Source organism: Hipposideros armiger, unplaced genomic scaffold, assembly GCF_001890085.2.
Source record: "Hipposideros armiger isolate ML-2016 unplaced genomic scaffold, ASM189008v1 scaffold_82, whole genome shotgun sequence".
Lineage (NCBI taxonomy): Eukaryota > Metazoa > Chordata > Mammalia > Chiroptera > Hipposideridae > Hipposideros > Hipposideros armiger.
The window spans coordinates 307,876-331,613 of record NW_017731432.1 but is presented as its reverse complement, the minus strand read 5'-3'; the positions used below and the strand labels follow the sequence as shown (position 1 = coordinate 331,613).

Sequence of the window (23,738 nt, the reverse complement as noted above, 5' to 3'; positions counted from 1 at the left end):
TAAACATTGGTATACAGTAAGCACCTTTCTCTAACTTCTTATAACATTATGTATACCACTAATCTGGTTTCTTATTGACATAATCTTGCATTTTAGAGATTTCCTGTATATCAGGTTTGTCCTTCTGGCCTAAATAGATTCAGTACAATTAGAATGAAAGAACCATGGGTTACACTGTTTCATTTCTAACAACTTAAGTACTCACTAGGCAAATAAGATATAAATTGAATTAAACCAAAATAATGCAATTCTGCTATACAGTCCTAAAGTTGCAAAATAAATTACTATTCAAATGGATTTTCTCTAGTTCAAGTTTGACCTAGAAACCTAGATAATTAGTGGGTTTCTAAATCAAAGGGGGAAATTGACTACCAGAAGATAATAAATAAATGTAAAGGAAAACAACCTAACACCAATTTGCTTTATATTGTCATAACTTTATCTTCAAAGAAAAAAGCATATATTGGAGTTAACAGACAACCCTCAATGGGAAGATTAAGCAGAGCTCAAACTTTTTACCCTATATTTCTTCTGGAAAAGATTAAACCAATGATATCAGTAATTAGCTTATAAGCAAGATTTTACTCACAAGTCATCATTTAATTTGCTTAAATTTGAAACAAATCAATGTTTTACATAAATCCTAAATGCTATACTAACTACTAACAAATAAAGGCAATAAAAAGTAAAAATACTTACCAAGAACAATATACACTTGCAGTTTGGAGCTGCTGGGTAAGGTAAGTTGTACAAAGAACAAATGCTGTGTTATCCTGACCCTCGGATTCCAGATTACATATGATGTCTAGTACTTCCTTGCAGTCGACCTTTGCAATCTATCAAAAATGAGATGACTAAGTCAAAAAGAAAACGGTGACTTTCCTGTACACTTTGTTATAAAATGTAAAGCTTCTTTTCTGTCTTTGATAATGGATGAGGCAAGAATTAGATAAAATTTTCTTCTATGACTTAATAACTGAGTCTTCTGGAATGAAATATTTCAATAAGAAAATATTAAACAGAGAAGAGATGCTATAAGGAAGGTCCACTGTAGTCCCAATACAGACAAAAACATTTTAGTTTTTAAAAAAATTCCTCATGAATACTGCTACCATATAAATGAATCAAATTGTGTAGATTAACTTCAGATTATTTTCACCTGAAGTACCATCATTTTTTTCCTGTTTTTTTTTTTCTTTCTTTCTTTCATTACTCAAGTCACTCTAGTTGCAGATAGAAAAATACAGGGCTTTCCCTTGCTGCTAGTAGGGCTAAAGGAAGACAACTCAGAAACTGTTTTAAAGCATTTAAATAAAAATGTTCTATTAACATATCATATTTTCATATAATTAAGGAAAAAACCTTGTGGGTAAATGAGTTTTTCAAACAACTAAAACATTTTTATAAATATATCTTTTTAATTTACACTATTTGTAGGAATCTTTAAAAAAAGACCACTTCTGGGAAAATCAGAATTTTCTGGGGCTTTTTTGTATACTGGTAAAACAGAGAATAAGATCTCTAAAGACCCTTTCTCACTCTCTATTTTATCACTTCCCTGTCTTAATAAACAGAATATAAAGAACATAACCTATTTCATGACTGTGTCAGCATTATGAACGTCATTTATACCAGGCACCAAATATACAAAACAATGATAATTTCAGGACAAATCTCTTCCAGAGTGCTATGCAGTTCCAACTGGTGGTTGGAAGTCTCTAATTTTAGTCACACCCTCAGGTAGGCACAGGAAGGCTTGTTTTCAAAGCTTAGCTCAAATGCCATTTCCTCATAGAATCCTTCTCTAAGAACATTTCAAAAACTCTACTCTCAAATCCTCCTTTGCACTTATCACAACAGCAATTCAATCATTGGTCAAACAACTTATTAGCATCTGTCTTCTCTGCTAGAATATAAAATCCATGAGTTCAAAATTTAACACTGTGTCTGAAATATAGAAGACAGTAAATAGAAGCTGATGAATTGAAAAAAAAGAATCAGGCTTTATCAAGCCAACTCTTAAACCAACGGGCCGTTCGGCCAGTCCATGAAATATGTAAATTTATAAAAGGAGGGGAAATAAGAAAGTGAACCTTGAGTACTAGAAAGTATGTCAAAAGATCATTCTCTGGTGCAAGATCACTCTTGATGCAAACTTGTATCTAATAAGTAATGGAGGCAAAGTTAAGTTGTTTAAGACTAAAACATAATTAAAGTTAGATTCAGTTTTGAGGGAAAAAAAGACACCTCGTCATACATTATAAAGATGAAATTTTACTGTTTTCCTAAACAAATATGTCCTCATCCATAGCTGAATTCACAGAAGGGTCAGCCAGAGAGGAAATGCCCAGCACATGGTCACTTAAAATTGCATTGACTGGGCGGCCGGGTGGCTCAGTTGGTTAGCACGCCTGCTCTAAACAACAAGGTTACTGGTTTGATCCCTGCATGGGCCACTTTGAGCTGCGCCCTTTAAAAAAAAAAAATGCATTGACTGAAGGACCAAAATGACAATTCCATAGCAAGTGAGAACAGCTGTCCCAAAGCGAACACCACCTACCATCTGTGCATGTTAAAGCTCCTGTTAAAAATCAAGAATTCTAAAATTCGATTTTGGCAGCAGTATAACATCTCCAAGCTGAGAAATAGCATGAGAAATTCTCTAAGCCAGATATATAAATTAGAATGGAAATAACATACAATTGCATTGCTAGAACATTTTTTTACCCCTTTCAAATAACTTTTATTGTATTTATCTCATTTTATCAACATGATAAATCTGTAAAATTGGCAAGGCAGCCAATATTATTTCTACTTCACAAATAAAAAATGAACCTAGAAGTTTCTTGTCTCAAGTCAACTGTTGCAAATAATCAGAATAGTAAACAAAATTAAAAAATAATCTCGTGTCATTTTATTCCTACACGGAAGCCCTTGCATTTTAAAACGGTATATTTCAGAGATATATAGGCTTTCATCTTATGGAAACAAAATGTTAAGAAAAAAGAGACAAAAGGTAAGTAAATTAGAAATATACACTTTAAGTAAAAATTCATTAACCTAAAATAACAGGGGAGGAGGAAATGATATGAAAAACCTGGATTAATAGTTTATAAGGCATAGCTTTATTATTTCCATTTATTACAAATACCGAGATGAACACTGTCTACAGCTAGTGTAGAATAGGCCTAACCAGTCCCTCCTCCTCTTGCCTAGCCAATTCTTCTCATCTGTCAACATCCAATTAAAACTCTTTTTTCATTATGAAGTATTCCTTCATAAGCTACTCTAGCATTCAATGATCTCCTGCCCTGCTGTGAATTCACAGGATCTCGTCAACATTTTTAATTGGGGTATTTTTTCTACTACTTTGGGCCACTTTTGAACTAGTGACTCATATCAGCCTTTTTACTTTTTTATGTGCTTTTACTTTGGCTCTCCAACTAGATTTTGATCTCCTCATAAGAGCACAGTCTTATAAATGATATCTAAAGTCCTCTGTGCACAAAATCCCATAAGGAAAACAGCCATGTTAAAATGTACATGTCTGTAAAAGCAGTGCTATTTACTAAGTACTGTACTGTGCTAAAGTACTGGGGACACAAACCAGACTGATTTTTGCCCTACTGGAACTCACGATCTAGTCAGGGATAATAAAAGCAGGCAGTTACTAAGAATTATAATGTATGTTAAATGCTACAATGGGGGAGTAGAGAGTATTTTTCAAATATCTTTGGTAAGAAAAATCTAACCCATATGTGGAGGATCGAAAACAAGTTCCTGTATGAAGTCACAACTAAGATGAGAATTCAAGAATGTAGGAGTAAGCCATGGTAAAAAGTCAAGTTAAATAAGAAAGTTGTCCCAGACAGGGAGAAAACACATGCAAGGGCCTAAAGGGTCAGAGTGAGCATGGTACTGGAGGAATAGAAATAAATGATTTCAACTAAGGGTACTTTTCTTCATGCCTGCTTCAGGGTCTTTGCATGACAACTAAGCACTCGACTAACTTTTTTTAGTTGAAGAGAATCTTTGCCCCCAAATAACCTGCATTTTCTTGAATTTAGAGGAAAGAGGTATGACAAAGAAATAAAAGGAAATAACAGAAAATTCCAGGCAAATTAAAATGACATGCTACACAAAAGTAACCAGCTAAGGTTAATGGTGGTTGCAAATTCAGTCTGTTTGCCAAGTCCTAAGTTTGGTCATGGGGCTCTTTCTCTCAGAAGAAGGGGGAATCTTTGAAAGGCAACAATGCAAAGGGGAGCAAAGGGGAGTACTTTTTACTGACTTCCATAAAGGTACCATACAGACTAACGATAGTGACAGACTGGAGAACATGGAATTTATCCTTTGGGGTTCATGGGAAATCAGGATTTTGCAGTTCTTGTTTCTGTTAGATATATACCAAAAGGGATGACTTCAAATCAGTATGGCTTGTAGTTTAATGTCTATTTATTATATTTCTCCTGATTATAGAAATGTTTAAAATAGAAAACCTAAAAATATAGAGAATAAAAATTATCCTTAGATCTTTCAACTCAATAGCTAATGTTAACAATGTGGTGAGTTTTAGTCCAGTATCTTGTCTATACACACTAACTGCACAGCATGGATTCAATATGTGACTACTGAAAATATGTGCCTATTTCAAAGAAGTGTGGGACTGTGCTGGTTGTATATTCCTTCTTTTACCCTAATGTTCTGTTGTGACTTAAGTAAGAGTTTTTATCAGCCCACAAGATAGAAGATAAGCAGCCTGGAGAGGCAGAAAGAGAAATAAGGAGATGTGAAGAAATAAAGGCAGTGGGAAAAGTAGTTAACAATAACGATGATAACATTTCTAACTCTATATGCCAGGCTCTGTTCTACAAGTTTACATAAACTAAATTATATAGTCACAACAACCCAACAATATAGGGACACTACTGTTATCCCCGCTTACAGGTTATAAAACTTAAAGCACAGAGAGCTTAAGTAATTTGTCAAAGGTTATACAGACATTAAGAGTCCCAGAACCTACCCCCGTCTGGCTTGACTCCATACTCTTAGCCAGTATGCTAAATTGAGATGTTTTAACAGTAGAACGGACAATACATTATGACTGAAGAGAAAGGCAACTGTATACCTCTGGTTTTTCCCAACTATGTGCTCTTTGAAGACAAGGAATATGTTGACTGTTTTATTTCTAAGGTTAGTAAATAAACATTGACTGAATTGAAATGAATGGACCACGAGCAGAACCAGTGAAGAACTTAGAAGCATCTGAAAGACTATTCAATACTCAAGAAGACTCATTCCACACCATGTTCTCATCTTGAGTTTCTCCGAAATTCTTATCAAAATCCACTTCATAACAAAGTCTGAAATGGCTACATTACTGTATGATTTTAACTATATGACAAGAGATTTCCAGGGGTTTGGGGGAGGGGGGGAAGAGAGAGGGAGTGATGAATAGGCAGAGTACAGGAAACTTTTAGGGCAGTGAAAATATTCTGTATAATACTATGATGGTAGGTACAAGCCATTTGTATGTTTGTCAAAACCCACAGAGTGAATCCTAATATAAACTGTAGATTTTAGTTAATAATAATGTACTGGTTCACCAATTTTAAGAAATATAACACACTAGTGGCAAGATGTTAATAGGTGAAACTGGGGACAGGGAGGGTGGGAATGGGGGGGGTATATATGGGAACTCTGTACTTTCCTCTCCGTTTGTCTGTAAACCTATAACTGCTACCAAAAAAAGCATTTGACCATTCATTTAAAAAAATCATGTGACCATTTAAAAATTGGATTATTTGTATTTTTATTGTTAGCTTGTAAGGGTTCTTTATATATTCTGGATTCAAGTCCTTTATCAGATATATGGTTTTCAAATTATTTTCTCCCATTCTGTGGATCAACTTATCACTTTCTGAAGGTGTCCTTTGATGCACAGTTAAATGAAGTCCTATATATTTTTTCTTTAGTTACTTGTGTTTTTTGGTGTCAGGTATAAGAAACTGCCTAATCTGAGGTCTTCAACATTTATTCCTATATTTTCTCCTAAGCTGTTACAGTTTTAACTATTATATTTAAGTTTATGGTCCATTTGGAGTTAATATGCAAATAGTCCATTTGGAGTAAATAACGAATATTTGCATATTAACTTCATGTTCATGCAAGTGGATATCCAGTTGTTAAAGAATCATTCATTGAAAAGACTATGCTTTCCCCCATTTAATAGTCTTGGCATCTGTATAGAAAATCAACTGACTATAAGTGTGATGGCTTATTTCTGGACTCTTGATTCTATAATAGTCCATTGATCTTATTGCCAGTACTGAACCACACTTGTCTTGATTACTCTAACGTAACAGTAAACTTTGAAATTAGGAAGTGTGAGTCCTCCAACTTTGTTCTTTCACAAAATTGTTTTGGCTATCCTGGGTCCCTGAATGTCCACATGCATTTTAGGGTTAGCTTGTCAATTTCTGCAAAAAAGGAAGGTGGAATTTTGATAGAAACAGCTTTGAATCTGCAGATTTGGGGAGTGTGTAGATTCACTTATAACATTAAATCTTCTCATCTGTGAACATAGCATGTTGTTCCATTTATTTAGATTTCTTTCAACATTTTAGTCTTCAGTGTACAAATCTTGCACTTCTATTTTTTTTTAAGATTTTTATTGGGGAATTGGGGGGATGGGAACAGTACTGGGGAATTGGGGAAAGGGGAACAGACAAGTTGCTGTCGTCTTGTTCTTCAATCTAGTTGTGGAGGACGTTGCTTCACTGGCCCAAGTTGGCACCATCATTGCGCTCTTCCCGGGCGAGGCAGATCAGTCGCCGGCTTCTGGACGGCCGCTCACTGCGGCTGCTGGCCGCTCACGCTGGCTGCTGGCTACCTATGGTAGCCCATGGCAACCCACTGCCACAGGGACTGCAGCCTACGCCGATGCCAGCGACTCACGGCAGCCCAGCTCCAGGTTGAGCTGTTGTTCAGCATCTTAGCTGTAGAGGGCAGTGTCACTGGCCCTCATATGTGGGATCCGAACCAGGGCCCTCTGGCATCCCAAGCCAGTTCTTAACCATCGCGCCACTCGGCCAGCCCGCACTTCTATTTTTAAATTTGTTCCTAAATACCTTATTCTTTTTGGTGCTACTGTACATGGGTTTCCTTAATTTCATTTTTACATTGTTCAATGTTAGGTGTAAATAAATGATTTGTGTATGTTCATCTTTTTATGATTATTTATACACAAGAACATGACATACTTATATGCAAATAGAGACAGTTGTTCATGAAGAACTTTCTCATCTAGATGTCTTTTATTTCTTGCTTAAATGCCCTGACTAAAACTTCCCATACAATACTGAATGGGAGTGGCAAACGCAAACATTCTTGTCTTGTCCCTCCCTGATCTTAGGGAAAAACCACTCAAGGTTTCATCTTTTATATGTATATGTCAGCCATGGGTTTTCACAGATAACTTTTATCAGGCTGAGGAAGTTCCTTGCTATTTCTAGTCTGGAGTGCTTTTACATGAAAGGGCATAGGATCTTGTCAAGTGCTTTTTCTGTTTCTCTTGTGATGAACATATGGCTTGTCTTTCATTCTATTAACATGGGGTATCATAGACTGATTTAAACCAAACCGTGTTCCTGTAATAAATCTCACTTGGTCATGTGTACGCGTATACTTATTTTTATATGTTGCTGTATTTATTTTGCTGCTTTTTATTGAGGCTTTTTGGATCTATATTCATTAGTGATATTGGTCTGTAGCTTTCTTTCCTGTAATGTCTTTGTTTGGTTTTCATTATCAGGATAATAATAGCCTCCTAGCATGAGTTTGGAGGCATTCCCCTCTCTTCTATTTTTTGGAAGACTTTGTGAAGAACTGATATAAATTCTTCTGTATGTTTTGTATAATTCACCAGTGAAGCCACGTGGGTGTAGGCTTTTCTTTGTGGTAAGTTTTAAAATTACCAATTCAATTTCTTTACAAGTCATAGTTGTATTCAGATTTTCTTTTTCTGCGTCAGTTTTAGTAGTTTGCATCGTTTTAAGAATTTGTCCATTTCATCTAAGTTAATTTTTTGTCATACAGTTGTTCATAGTATTCCCTTATAATAATTTTTTATCCCTATAATGTTGGTAGTGATGTCCTCATTTCTGATTTTAGTAATTTGAGCATTCTTTTTCTTATTCAGTCTATCAATTTTGTTGATCTTTTCAAAGAACCAACTTTATCACTTTTCTCTATTGATTTTATAGTCTCTATTTCATTTATTTACACTCTAATATTATCTCTTGCTCTTGTTTATCTAGTTTAAGGTAGATGTCTAAGTTATTAATTTGACATCTTTCTTCTTTATTAAGATTAACATTTTACAACTATAAACTTCCCTCTAAGCACTGCTTTAGCTGCATCCCATAAGTTTTGGTGTGTTGCATTTTCCTCATTCATCACAATATATTTTCTAATTTCTCATGTTTTTTTCTTTGATCCATTGCCTATTTGGGAAGGTGTTAACTTTCAAATATTTGTGAATTTCCCAAATTTCCTTCTGTTGCTGATTTCTAATTTCATTCCATTGCAGCTGAAGAATATATTTTGTATGATTTTAATCCTTTAAAAATTATCAAGGTTTGTTTTGTGGCCTAATATATGGTCAATCCTGGAGAATGCTCCATGTGCATCAGAGAAGAACGTATATTCTGCTGCTACTGACTACAGTATTCTATAGATGTCTGCTAGGTCTAGTTGGCTTAGTGTTGCTAAAGCCTTCCATTCCATGTTGTCTAGTTTGTTTATTCATTATTGAAAGTGGGGTGTTGAAGTCTCCAAATATTATATTTGAATTCTCTGTTCTCCCCCTTCAATTCTGTCAGCTCATATATTTTGGGGCTCTGTTGTTTCTCAGATTGGATAACCTCAATTGACCTCTTTCATTCAAGTTTGCTCATTCTTTTTTCTGCTAATTTCAAATCTGATGTTGAGCCTCTCTAGCAAATTAATTTCAATTATTGTACTTTTCTACTCCAGAATCTCTATTTGGTTGTTTTTTAAAACTTCCATTTCTTTACTGCTGGTCTCTCCTTATTGAGACATTGCTCTCATACTTCCCTTTAATTTTTTTTTTTTTAAAGATTTTTATTGGGGAATTGGGGGAATGGGAACAGACAAGTTGCTGTCCTTTTGTTCTTCAGTCTAGTTGTGGAGGACGTTGCTTCACTGGCCCAAGTTGGCACCATCATTGTGCTCTTCCCGGGCGAGGCAGATCAGTCGCCGGCTTCTGGACGGCCGCTCACGCTGGCTACACACGGTAGTCCATGGCAACCCACTGCAGCAGGGGCTGCAGCCTACGCCGTCGCCAGCAACTCATGGCAGCCCAGCTCCAGGTTGAGCTGTTGTTCAGCATCTTAGCTGTGGAGGGCAGTGTCACTGGCCCTCATATGTGGGATCCGAACCAGGGTCCTCTGGCGTCCCAAGCAAGCTCTTAACCAACGCGACCCTCGGCAGGCTCTTCCCTTTAATTCTTTAGACATGGTTCCATTGGTTCTTTGACTATACAGTTGATCTTTATTATCTACAGATTCTGTATTTACAAATTAGCCTACTTGCTAAAATTTCTTTTTAACCCCCAAATTCAACACTCATAAGGCTTTCACAGTCATCCATGAACATGCACAGAGTGGCAAAAAAATTGAGTCCCCTGGTGTGCATGTTCCCAGCTAAGGTCAAACAAGGTGACACTATTCCTATTTTAGTTCTTACATTGTAACAAGTGTCTTTTTCACGTTCTATTTAGTGCCATTTTTTGCGTTTTTGTGCTTTTCACTGGAGATTTCACTGTTTGAAATAGCCCCCAAGTGCAGTACTGAAGTGCTGTCTATTGTTCCTACATGCAAGAGGCTGTGATGTGCCTTACAAAGAAAATACATGTATTAAATAAGCTTCACTCAGGTGTGAGTTACAGTGCTGCTGGCTGTCAGATCAATGTTAATGAATCAACAGTATATACTAAATAAACCTAAACACACATAAAACAAGGTTATGTATTGGTCATTTAACAAAAATGTTGTGACGAGAGGCTTGCAAAAATCTAACCCTGTATATCCCTATAGGAGCAATGGTTTCAGTATTTGCTAATTCAGTGTTTGTAGTGACTACATAGAACATAACTACTATGAATGGTAAGAATTGACTGTATTTGTAATAGGTAATTTAAAGTCCTTTGTCTAGTAAGTACAATATCTGGGTGTCCTTAGAAATAGTTTCTATTAGCTGTTTTTTTACCCTATGTATAAACTATCATGTTTCTTTATATAATATGTGGATATTTTATTTTAAGATTTTTTTTGGGGGGGGGAATTGGGGAAGGGGAACGACACTGGGGAATCGGGGAACAGACAAATTGCTGTCCTTTTGTTCTTCAGTATAGTTGTAGAGGACGTCGCTTCACTGGCCCATGTTGGTATTATCATTGCGTTTCCCGGGTGAGGCAGATCGGTCGCCGGCCACTGGATGGCCGCTCACGCCGGCTGCCAGCCACTCACAGTAGCTTTACGGCAGGCCACTGCAGTCTACGCCATCGCCAGCGACTCAGAGCAGCCCAGCTCCAGGTCGAGCTGTTGTTCACCATCTTAGCTGTAGAGGGTGCAGTGTCACCGGCCCTCATGTGGGATCCAAACTGGGGCCCTGATACTCAGAGCTGGGGTCCCAAGCCAGCTCTTAACCAACGCACCACTCAGCCAGCCCTGTGGATATTTTAAATAATGTATTGTGGCAACTGTAGAAATCTGATTCTCTCATCTCTTTAGGGTTTGTTATTGTTATTATTTGTTTAGTGACTTTCCTGGAATAATTCTGTAGTCTGTATTCTTTGTCACATGTGGCTACTTATAGTCTTTGCGCAGTTCGCTTAATGGTCAGCTAGCTACATATTTGACATATTCAGGAGATTTGCTTAAAAGCCTTGAACTTACAAGTAAGTCTGCTTTTGCCAAAAGGCTCTGTGTTTGTGTTGGGGCATGCTTTCAATATTTCAGTAGGCAGTTTACAACTCTGCCTTGCCCTTCATTCCCTACTTGTGCAGAGACTCAAAGTAAGTAAGAGGTGAGGGATTAGATTAGGGCCTTCTCAGGTCATTCGTTGGCAGACAGTCTAGTACATGTGTATTACTTTCCAGAGTCCTAGGAATAAATACATCAAGGTTTTCAAAGTTCCCTATGGACATCCCATATCCATTTTTCTTTTTAATTTTTTGGCCAGTCTCCTGTTAGCCTGACTGGTAATGCCTCCTCAGACAACTGTCATGTTAAATAATTACCACTGATTATTTCTGACAAATGTCCCAGGGACAGAGCTTTTGGCAGAGTAAACTCTGAGTCAAATAGACAAGTCCTGAGAAGGAAGCTTTTTAGGAAGTTGCCGGATAGGTCAAATACTGACAATTCTCTGGGGATGGACTTTTGCAGAACTCCAAAACCATTCCGCTTCCTCAGTGGCTGCTGGTTTTCACAGCTACTGTAGTTTCAAGGCTGTTTTCAAGGCTACTGTGAAGCTGGGGTGAGAGTGGTCAGAAGTAGGGAAAGTTAAAATGCCACCAAGCTCACTGTTCTTATTGAAATTCATCTGTTTTTCTTGAATAAAACCTCCTAGGATTGTCGGAAGCCTTTAGGTAATTTCCAGAGTTCTGAAAAAGTTAATCTCATCCACTCTTTGGTTTCAAATGGTTATGTCTTGAACTCTTAATTTCCAGCTCAGACCTCTCCCCTAAGTTTCACATTGTGACTACTGTCTGCTGTTTTACTCCTTTGTACTATTCATCCTTGTATCCCTAGTGACTAGTCAAGTCCCCCAATGAATGAACATATGTTAAATGACTGGAAAGCATGTCTGTATCATTTCTTACAATAACATGTGAATCTAAAATTATCTCAAAATAAAATGTCTAATTTTGTTAAAACATGAAAAGAAAAAAGATCACCTTAGCTATTATAGAAAATGAACTATGGGGACAAGAACAAATGCAATTAGAAGACTTTCACAACAATCACCTAACTAACCACCAATAGCATGACAGGCAGCCAACTGGAATTAGAGAAGGTGGGTAAAGGAAGCATATTTGTCTTCCTAAGTTATTTTCATGCTTAGGCTACCAAGGTAAATTAGTATTCTGGCAAGTGCCATTACTGGAATATTATATCATTTAACTTTCTCTAGAATAATGGTTTTCAATCTAGAGTTTTCCTGATCCATTCTGAGGTATAATGCAATTACTATGTTCCTAATAATAGATTTTAAAAACTGAAACTGGTAAATGCCTTTTCAAAAAGGAATTAAAGTAGATTTAAGGTTAATCCAGATAATGGATTCCTCTCACTTGCATCCTTGAGTAGGAGAAAGGTGGGAGTTACAGTTAGCAAGCCTCCATTTCATGTAAACCTGGGTCTACCTTTAGGCGAATTACCCATTAGGTTCATAGACATCACCTGGAACAAACGCTGCGCTTCTAAAAATTGGGCTTCTTTTAAACTGCTGCAATACCACAGACCAGCATTATGCAGAGTGGTCACATGTAGGTTTCTTAAAGAAATAAAAGGTCATTGATGCTTCCAATTAAACCCTGTGATTATGTGTATCTGAGAGAAGCCGGAAATGACCTACTGTGTTTTTTTAAATGGTGTCTGACTCCTTGTAACTCTCCATTATAACCCCTCCAGTGTAATTATACAATACCCATGTATAACCCATGAAAGTGAGGTTAGAAGTGACATCCAGATACATACTAAGCCATAGAAAGATGTCTTTCAAAGTTATTTAAAAGAACTCTGCTTTAGGAGATAAATATTTAAATAGGCAAAGCCTCAATTTCTTCATACAGCCTTTCTACCTTCAGTTTATTTTTTGAGTACACAGCTCATTCTCCATATGATCATAAGGATCGCAAATAAAATTATTCAGATTTTAATTTTAAATTTAATTATATATTTTGTTATTATTCCTGTTCTGGATCCATCTTAATCTTATTTCTTATTTAAGCTACACCTGAAATTTCTATGTTCTTGTTTACTTTTTCTTCTACTCCCAAACTGAACTCCCAATGGGTCCTATTTAAATGTATTTGCTGTTTATCATTTATACCTAGTGAATATGTCAATTCCCAAGTGTTAGACCAGTGAGTAAATTAGGTCCTGTTTGTCTTTTCCTTCCTCCTCATGAGAAGAAATAAGCCTCTTCTACTGTGTCTACTAACCACATTAGACACCGAAGATGTAGTTCCTTCAGGGATCAAGGCTGAAATGGACCCCTACCTTAACTGTGTCAAGAACTTTGCTGACAGGTGTCTTGGATCTTCATAACAGAAGTGCTTCACGTTTAAAACATCATTATCCTTCATACTGTATGTGGAAAACTTGATCTTTGCAAAGATTTCCTCTTTCAGTAGTGAAAAAAAAATACAGGAAACATCCATTTGGGGCAGTGGGCCACAGCCAAGTCTGTAACTTTCATTGAAACCTTTTCATACGCAAAATTAATAACAATGCCATCTCACTCAATTCTAAATGAAGTATTTACAAACTAGAACTTGAGGATTCCATGGAGTTCTGAATTTTGGCTTTCAAGCTGACCCTGTCAATTAATCTTAATTGTATGTGTCTGGCTAAATCTTCCCCAGCAGAGGTTTCCCATTACACACACCTATTATTACTGTGATACCCACAGGTGCCAACATACAAGTACTCATTCCCAGCTGTTGCTCAAGTTAATTTGACTCCTCTCCTGAACTCAGTTGAAGTAGATGGCAAAATGTGTAACTCTGCTACCTTAGAACATGTTAATTTTAAATTAATGAACATCTAGTGATTCATTAGCACTTTTCCAAAGCAAATTTTAAAGATTCTCTTTAATTCTGTTGTCACTTGCAAAAGAAAGCATCACTGGTTAAGAGACTAATTATGGTACCAGTGTTCCTTTTAAAATAATTTTATGATGTGTGCTAAATGTTTTTGCGTTGATCTGTTTAACAAATTAATCCCAATCATTATAAAGTATTTTAAATCACATCTATATATAAATGTATAAATGTGAATAGAATGATATACCGCCAAGATGTCTCCTATTAGAATGTGGCTCATCAACGCTTACCAACTGAAAACAAGTTGTACAGTGGAAAGAGGGCTGGCCAGGGGGCCAGGAGATCTGTATTCTAGCCTGGGCCTAGACTCTGTAATTAGCTTAATGCCTGTTACAGCCTTGGAAACATAACCATAAACTAGGACAATACGTATTATTCCATGTCTTTACTACAACATACCAAACTCGGCTTTGAATCTCAGCATACCCGCTTTAAGCTTTGTAACCATGAACATATTACTTAATCTCAGCCTTAGATTCCTCACCAATACCATGGGACTAGCTAAGAGCTGTTGTGAGGATTAAAGGTGACAATGTATATAAAGCACTTAGCCTAATGCCTAACACATAGTAAGGACTCAAAAAAATGGTAGCTGGTTATTCACTACCTGGCCCCACACCTCGAACATTGAGAATACAGCTGGAATGCAATTGACTTCACTCAGAAAAAAGTTCATAAAAACAAACAAAGCCCTGATACCCGGAATATCAGGAGCTTAGCTATGGACATGTTAAGTTTGACATGCTATTAGCCATGCAAGTAGAGACAGTAATTAGGAAGTTTGGGTACAGGAGTCTGGAATTAGAGGAAAGGACTGGGCTGGAAATAAAACATTTGGATTCACAAAATAGTCTGTATTTACAGTCATGAGTCTAGATGAGATCATTAAGGAAATATAGGTAGAAAAGAGAATACACTCAAAAATAGAGTCCTAGAGTACAGGTAGAACTAAGGAAGAGCAACCAACCAGGTAGACAGAAAACCAAGAGTGTATGGTACCCTAGAATCAAGCGGAAAAACTTAAAATTTTAAAAGACAAAGTTATGATGTCAGATTGAGTAAGATGAAAACTGAGAACTCCCCATTAGACTTAGTGATATGGTGAACTGGCAGGGGTGAATGCCATATTAGAATGTTTTCAAGGAGAAAAATGTTCAACAGCAAATTTAGACAATTCGTTCAAATTACCCTGAAAGGCCAGGAGAGATATGGTAACAGGAAGATGAAGTAGAATCTAAAGATTTTTTTCAAAAAAAAAAAGTAAAATAAAGATTTCTTTTTTAGAGATGGAAGAAGTAGCAACATAAATCCCGACAAGTTGGTTACAGCAGAGGAGGAAATGGATGATGCAGTGGAGAAAAGGAGAACTGCTCAAGCATTATCCTTTAGTGGGAGAAAAGCAGATGGGATATGATACAGAAATCAAGGGGATTGGCCTAAGCAAGGAGAACAGATATGGTTTTCCCTAGTAACAGAAGAGAAGATGCATATGCATAGAGGAAGGCAGGTGAATAGGTGTCATAGAAGAAGCTTAGAGACGTTCTCTTCCAACTGCCTCAATTTCCTCAGAGAAACAGGGAGAACACTCATCAACAGAGAGTGAGATGGGGCAGAAGGTATTATAACAGCGGTTCTCAACCTTTCACAGGGGTCTCCTAAGACCATCGGAAAACACATATTTTCGATGGTCTTAGGAACCGAGACACCGCTCCTCTATCTGTCTCCAGGCCCACATGCAGATACGCCCACATACAAGTACCCGGCGACCCCTGTGAAAGGGTCGTTTGACCCCCAAAGGGGTCACGACCCACAGATTGAGAACCACTGCGATTATAGTAACCCAAGAGTGTGACTGATTTAAAGTAAAATCAGCTGGCAGGTTTTTCTTCACACAAGTTTGGCCTCACTAGTGCAGGTAGATATACAGTTGGTGAAAATTTAAGGATAATCAGGATACTGATTAGTCAAATAAGTATAATTTATCAAAAACAGAGAAAACTAATATCAACTTTTCTAAGGAAAACAGCAATTCAAAATTTAAAAAAAGAATGCAATCTGACTGATAAAATAGTTTAAGAAAAGACTCAGTCGCTTTATTATTTTCCATGGCACCCAGTTTGTCCACTTATCTCTGTTCAAAATGTTCTCGTATCATGAGTTCTAAAGTCCTACATGTCTCTGTTTACAGTTAAACATAAGAAGTAACTTAAGCTAAAGTTAAATGCCATTCTCTTTAGTTTATTCTTTGACACCAGTATTAATCAATTTTCTGCATTTCCCCAAAATAGAGAAATCATTACTTTATGAAGAAACTTACACATTTAAAGATTTCAAAGCAAACCATCACCCTACCATAAACATCCATCTGCATATTCTTTAATTATCTACTTTTTCAAATCCGCCTACGACATAACTTTATATTCAATCTGTTGAACGGTTAAAAATACAATTAAAATAGCACTTTTCAGTAGCCTGGAGAAAAAAATCAGTTTTGGTTTTCATCCTGTCATGCAACATTTATCAAATTCTATTAAAGTTCATAGTAAGTGTGAACTACAACAGCAGTTAATTGCTTTACTCACCTCCTTAATAGCGTCTTCATTAGGGAGAACGGAACATAAACATGTGATATAGGCTTGCTGGAAAGATGACACATTTGAAATTTCTTTAGATTCTGCACATAGTTTTGACAAAGCAGTAGCCTGGGGGATGCAGTTAGATTTCAACAAATGTTTTATTCGCATTTGGAGAAAGAAAGGTCCTTCTTGTGCAATCAATTTATTGACTAGAAAAAAGGAAAAAAAAAACAGTTTGATATAATATACCACATAACAGGTTAAGATGAAAGCTGATGGCTTTTATTGTTGTTTGTTTTTAGTGATTAAAAATTCAGTTGATATAAGTGGGAAGTTGATTCTGGTCTCAATACTTATCTAATAGAGAAGAGAGCAAAATAAATTAATTTTGCTAATGATTCCCACATTACTTAGTTTTATTTGGAACACCAAATCTTTTAATAAAGCTACTAACATATCATCAAAATTAATTATCTGACCTTCTCCTTCCTCACTTTCTCATAAGGATAGTAAGGAATAGTGAAATGAACTATAAGCATAAGTGCAAGAAAAAGGAGCAAGTAGCCTCTGTAATGTTACCAACTACAACTTGAACCCTTCTAAGGTACCAAGCTTCAAGCTGAATGTTCTTATATACCTCTCAATTATTCTTCACACCACCACCAAGGCAAGTATTATCGTCCCCAATTTTAGGTTAGGAAAATTAATATTCAGAGAAATTAGGTAACTTGCCAAGGATTCCAAAGCCAGTGGTGCTCTTTCCTCTAAACCAGGCATTTCTCAAAGTGTGTTCCACCGACCAAAAGACCTGAGAGATAGTCCTAGAAAAAAAAAGGATTCCTTGGTCAAATCTCTGAACAGTCCTGCAATAAAGAAAACTGTTCACTTTTATTTAACCCAGTTTTTCCCAAACTGATTTGACCAGAGAACCCTTTTACACATATTAGTATAATGTGAAATATATGTTCCTGGTTCAGTACACACTTTGGAAAATGCTGCTGAGCTGTACTGAATATTAAGCACCTGAGCACTGATTTGCACAGTGTTCTAGACAAGCCCTCAATTTATGAACAGTAGATACTCAACAAGTGTGTGGCATCATTTTACATAGCATTTCTTAAAGAATAGAGGTGGGAATATTGCATGTCACGACAAGGGTGAACAATCAAACTGCTTTAGGTGGCTCATATAAAATAGTGTTTCCCAAACTTGAAAGTGCCTTCTGAAATCACCTGGGGAATCCTATTAAAATGCAGATTCTAATTCAGTAGCTCTGGGATGGGACCTTGGGACTTGAGATTTTGCTTTTCTAACAAGCCTCTCAGGTGATACCCATGCTATGTCTATAGGCCACATATGGAGTAGAAATCATTAATATTAATGATAAACCACTGGTGGGGGGAATGTGCGTGGAGATAAACCACTGAGCCAATCTTAACTGTATATCAGAAACAACTTTAGAGTTTTCAAAATTCTCTTTCTAGATAGTACCATATATGCACATGACACAAAACTCTAAAGGCTTATAAAAAGGTATAGTTCAAAGTTGTCTCTCTTCTACTCTGACTCCAGGCCCCAAGTCTCCCTCCCCAAGAAAAATAACTGTTTACAATTTCTTGTTTATACTTCCTGAAATATTCTGAGTACAGAAAACATATTTTTTCCCCACTTAATATATCACACAGGTTATTCTATTGTCATTGTACATTTACAGCTATCTCAATACTTTTAACAATTGAATACTATTCTACTGTGTAGATTTACTATAACTAATTTAACCAATTGCCTACTGATATACTTGCAAGTTGTTTCCAATCTTTGGCAATAGTCAATAATGCTACCATTTACAGCTCTGTAAATAGGCCATTTCACACATGTATGACTATATCTATAGAAAAAAATTTCTAGAAGTGAAACTGCTGCCAAAATGATCTCCAGAGACTGTACCAACTTATACTCCCACCACTTTATAGGTGGAAGGTGCCCATTTCCTGTGGCACTTCAAAAATGTCTGGATCCCAGAGCTCCAACTCTGGAGATTCTGATTTAGTAGACGGGGCCCGGAACTGGGCTGGGGAGAGGAGTGTGTGTGTGTTGGTTTTAAATTCCAAAGATACCCTAATATGCAGTCAAGGTCAAAAAGCATAAACAGAAAACAGAATACTCTCACTTGGGCTTTTCCATTTTAGTCTGACAAATTCCACAAAATGAACTCATAATCATATCTCCCACTCAAATAGCGCTTCATTCCTTACTTCTATTTTCAGTAATGGTATTCTCTCAATCATACAGAAATGAAGTTTTGGCATTATTCTGCCTTGTGAACTCCTTTTCTCAAGGAAATCAACTTAGTTGTTGTGTCCTAGCAATTCTTTTTAAAACACTCCAATTTAGCTTCTCCATATTATTTCCTGCTGCATCTGTCAGCCTTATATTCTGTTCTGCCTAATATCAGATTCTGCTCTGTTTATCTGCCCTACCAGGTTGTAAGCATTTTCACAAATCCCACACCTGAAAAAAGGTACATTATCTACACAACCCACCCCCTTCTAAATTCCCACAACATTTATTTTTCATCACAGCTTTCTCTTTAAGTACAGTAATAAAGGCTTACAGTGCACAAATGTTAAGATCTCAGGTTTTGGAATCACCAATCTGAGGCTGATCATGACTCTGACACATACTAGCTGTGAGAACTTTGGACAAATTAATTGACCTCTCTGAACCTCAAGTTTCTCCATCTGTAAAAAGAAATCAGTAATTTCCACCTCATAGAGATAAAAGAATCATGAATGAAATACTCAAAAGGCAGATAAGACACTTAGCACAGGGCCAGGCACAGAGTAGATGCTCAATACTAGTTGCAATCATTTGTTTTTGACATCCGCCTTACAACACGATCAGAAATTTGTGCATAAATCACACGTCTTGTTAACTTTTGTATTCCCTATAACACTAAGTACAATGTCTTTTATATTAGAGATGTTCAATAAAACCATGTATTTAGCAAGTGAATAGTTATCACTCCTCAATCAAAAACCTTTAATATTTCCTCACCTGGACTTAAATTCTGCCCCCACAACTTTATGTGGTCGGGGCACGTGTCATTTCTCATCTGATTTATGGATTACATGAGGTATGGGAAGCACTAACACAGTTCCCATCCCATCACAGGCACTCTATAAGTCATAGCTATTATTTCTGGGAGGTAAAACTATTTAACTCAATATATTACAACCACAGTTAAACTGCTCTATCAATTTTTAACACAAGAGATCAACCTTGCATTTTAGAAATCATTTTAAGTTATGTTAAAAATCAATCTTTATTTTCTAAAAGGAAACCCATCCACACACTTCAATATTTAAAGAGTACACTGAGAAGTGTACTCTTTCCCAATTGTGATCCTTTCTGTATTTTTTTCCAAACATTTTAATACAAAAATCTTTTTAATAATATATCTTCTCCTCCACCTAGATTCAACATCTGAACAGTTTTTGGCATATTTCTTTACCTAGTTTTTCTCTTTCTGAACATTTAAAAGTAAGTTGCAAACATCATGACAGTTTACCTCGTATATACTTCATCATGTAAAAAATGGTAACATTTAAGGTCCAGTTTAAAAACAGTTTTCCACTTAACAGGAAAGCCTATTTTTGTTTTTACCGGAGACCCAAGTGGCACATGAGAAGTCATAAAATAACTTCAGAGGTGTAGACGGGAAACAAAAATTAAACAACCAGAGGGAGATAAGAGCGGACTGGTTCCTTCTTGGCCTTATTTAGGCGAGGGAGTTGGTAACTCCAAACAATAAGGATGGATCCTTCCTTCAATCCTTGGTAGGGGAGAGAGAAAAAAACCCCAAAAGGCTATTGCTTTGGCCTGAGTCTCAGGGAAAAGGAGGAAACTTTGTTTTGATATCATAAATTATGGGAAAAGGGGGAGGTGGGTGCTGGGTAGGGTCTAAGTCAGAAAGTTGGCAGATACTAGATGGAACTCTGGGTGACCTCTGAGTTGGGATCACTCCAGTATGGTGGTGGGAGGGGCCCCACTGAGGGGTTGAGGTCTCTGGGGCTGCGGGCTGCCCAGGGCTGTGGGCTGCACCTACTTCCAGCTGCTGCCATCACCCCGAAAGTACAGGGGGTTCTGTGGGCACTGGGCCTTAGGCCAAGAGCTTTCCGTGGGGCTTGGCTGGACTTAATCTCACCATCCCCACCTTCTCTGGTAGGCTGCTGGGGTGGCCCGGGGTAGAAAGGCCTCTGGTACCTGGGCCAGAATCCAAGTAAGAGAACCACCCTCATTTCCCTGCCGATCATGCCAGACAGAACTGTCAACAACTGGTACTCAGTACATGCTTCAGTAATGAACTGTTTTTGGGGGGTGGGGGGTGGTGGTGGGGAACATGGGGGAAGCGGACACAAAATTCAAGAATCCAAGGCAGGAAAAATAAAAATCTTCTAGGCTTTTTTTTTTTTCAAAAAGCTAAACTGAAAAGCATTTATTAAGTTCCTCAGAGATTAAAAAATGTACACTTTCATGCTTCTGATTATTATATTACTGACCAGAAGACAATCAATGAGAATGATAGTCAATGCTTTCTAAGCATCGAATATGTTAATATCTGGGCTGCAATGGCAGTTGAGCTATAAAGGAAGCTTTCTTATCTTTTGACCTGAAATTAGGGTAAGGCCAATTGAGAAAGCAGGCAGGCCTCAAGCTGCTCACCATTTATACTGTGGTTCTCAGAATAACTCCTTACATATGTAGGTATCCTATACTCACAGTCTTATAGGTAGTGAGTGCTTTATTAATCTTTATTGAACAGAGCAGATATCATGGGGTGTTACGTAAACAGTGATTCTCCCTGCTTCCATTTTTTTTCTATGTGAAAAGAAATTAAGTACTGTTAACTCCTGTGGCAGGATGGTATATTTGATTAGTACATCAGAAGAAAATAAATTGGGGGCATTTAACTCAACTCGACCCTTTTTCTTGGGTTTGGGCCTGACTACAGAGAGCATGAGTTCTTCTTCTCCACCCTAGTCAAGCCTTATCTAAACCGTACAACAAATTCTGGGATCCTTTTGAAACTATCTGGTTCTGTTCTCTAACAACTTTTATTAATAATAAAGGTTGATGGGTGGCCAGGAGGCTCAGTGGGTTACAGCACATGCTCTGAACAACTAGGTTGCCGGTTTGATTTCCACATGGGATTGTGGGCTACACTCCCTGCAACTAGACTGAAAACGGTGACTGGACTTGGAGCTGAGCTGCACCCTTCACAACTAAGACTGAAGGACAACAACTTGACTTTCAGCTGATGGGTCCTGGAAAAAACACGCTGTTACCCAATAAAAAAGTTTAAAAAAATAAAAGTTTGTCTTTGCTTTAAAAAAAAATAATAATAAAGGTGATATTTTAGCCTCCATGTGCCTATATAAAGGATGCCATGTATTGGGAACCTCAATAGAAAACAATAAACACCAACCTCTTTCCTATTTAACAGCTCTTCTCTCTCTTTTTTTTTTTTTTTTGGTCAGTGTAACTGATAAGCAGAATTATCAAAGGAAAAGAACCAAGAGAAAATCTAAGTATCCTTATTATTAATCTTCTCACTATACAGAAAAACCCAAACAGCATGTATATAGTAGTCTGTCAATCTTGGTGAATGAATAAGTTAACTAGGATATTTTAAGGCATTAACATTCAAATGGCCTGTTGTAAAACCTAAACTAACTGTATGTCAAAAGTGAAAATATAAACTGTTCTGAAACTCATTTTTATTCCAGAAACATATTTAACAGGATGTGATCTTTTAAATTTTCCATTAACTTAAAACAAATAAAATCACAGTTGTTGGCCATACCAAATGAGATACTTTTGTGTGTCTAAAATGCAAATACCAACTCACATATAAATCTTCTTGTCTTAAACTGACAATTTTGCAAATAAAAATGTTCATTCTTTGCATTTCTCTACAGAACACTAAATTCAATTTTTCGCAAGTTTAAAATAAAATAGCAATTTTTTTTCATGGACTTCAGCTGTAGTAACCAGTGAACAAAATACAGGCAAAGCTCTACTATAAACCAAGTAAAAGCAGACTATTCATTTCTAGCTTAAGAACTTTGTATGAACACTGTTACTCAATGCAACATTTTAAAATAAGTGCAAAGGGACACTTAAAATACTACCCCAAAATGCAACAATCCTTAGGACAAAACATTAAATGCTAATGATTATTTTTTACTATTCCAAAGAGAACAGAATGACTGAGTATAGATACACAGGTGAGATTCACAAATCAATTTCAATTCTCTTAGAACTAAGTCCTCCTTCAATATAGTCAGTAAAGTTTTAAGGCTTACCTTCTTCTGTTTCTACTGGCTGTTGAGACAGAATTTTAAGAAGAACTGGATTTTTCCACACCCCTTCCTTGGTAACATGAACCAATATTTGTAGGTTATTATTCCCAAATTCCAGTAATGCATCATGTGACTCCTAGAAAACAGCATATCCAGAAAACAGGCTAATTAATAAACAATATAAACAGTAGTTTTGCCTTTTCAATATATCTGAATGTCTAGGAAAGGACCTATATCTTGGATTTCCTAAAAAGAAATAAGCAGGAAAAAAACTAGTCTCAAAGTTTTATGAAATTCTGTTGCTGCTCTTTTTAAGAGAAACGGGTATTTTCACAAAGTTAAAGGGTATCTTTAAAATGTTTTCCTGAATTCCCCTTCGGTAAAATTATCACCACAATTTAATCTATATCCTTACATTACAAAATTATTTTAGGGCCAATGGTATAGCTTTCCTTTAAAGCAGCGGTTCTCAACCTGTGGGTCACGACCCCTTTGGGGGTCGAACGACCCTTTCACAGGGGTCGCCTAAGACCATCGGAAAACCAAAAGATATTTACATTACAATTCATAACATTAGCAAAATTACAGTTATAGAGTAACAACAAAAATAATTGTATGGTTGGGGGTCACTACAACATGAGGAACTGTATTAAGGGGTCGCAGCATTAGGAAGGTTAAGAACCGCTGGTCTAGGGCTGGCCGAGTGGCGCGATGGTTAAGAGCTGGCTTGGGACGCCAGAGGGCCCCGGTTCGGATCCCACATATGAGGGCCAGTGACACTGCCCCCACAGCTAAGATGCTGAACAACAGCTCAACCTGGAGCTGGGCTGCCGGGAGTCACCGGCGACGGCATGGGCTGCAGCCCCTGTGACAGTGGGTTGC

General features: G+C 37.0%; 1 protein-coding gene across 1 annotated transcript in view; it reads right to left on the bottom strand.

Annotated features, from left to right (window-relative positions):
* The window catches only part of RLF (RLF zinc finger), a 73,427-nt gene that overhangs the window by 13,740 nt on the left and 35,949 nt on the right, over nt 1-23,738 (bottom strand). The window contains exons 4-6 of the mRNA XM_019643857.1: nt 22,860-22,992; nt 16,498-16,700; nt 700-836 (exon numbers count right to left, since the gene is read on the bottom strand). Coding sequence (XP_019499402.1) covers nt 700-836; nt 16,498-16,700; nt 22,860-22,992 — 473 coding nt within the window. The remainder of the gene's footprint in view (nt 1-699; nt 837-16,497; nt 16,701-22,859; nt 22,993-23,738) is intronic.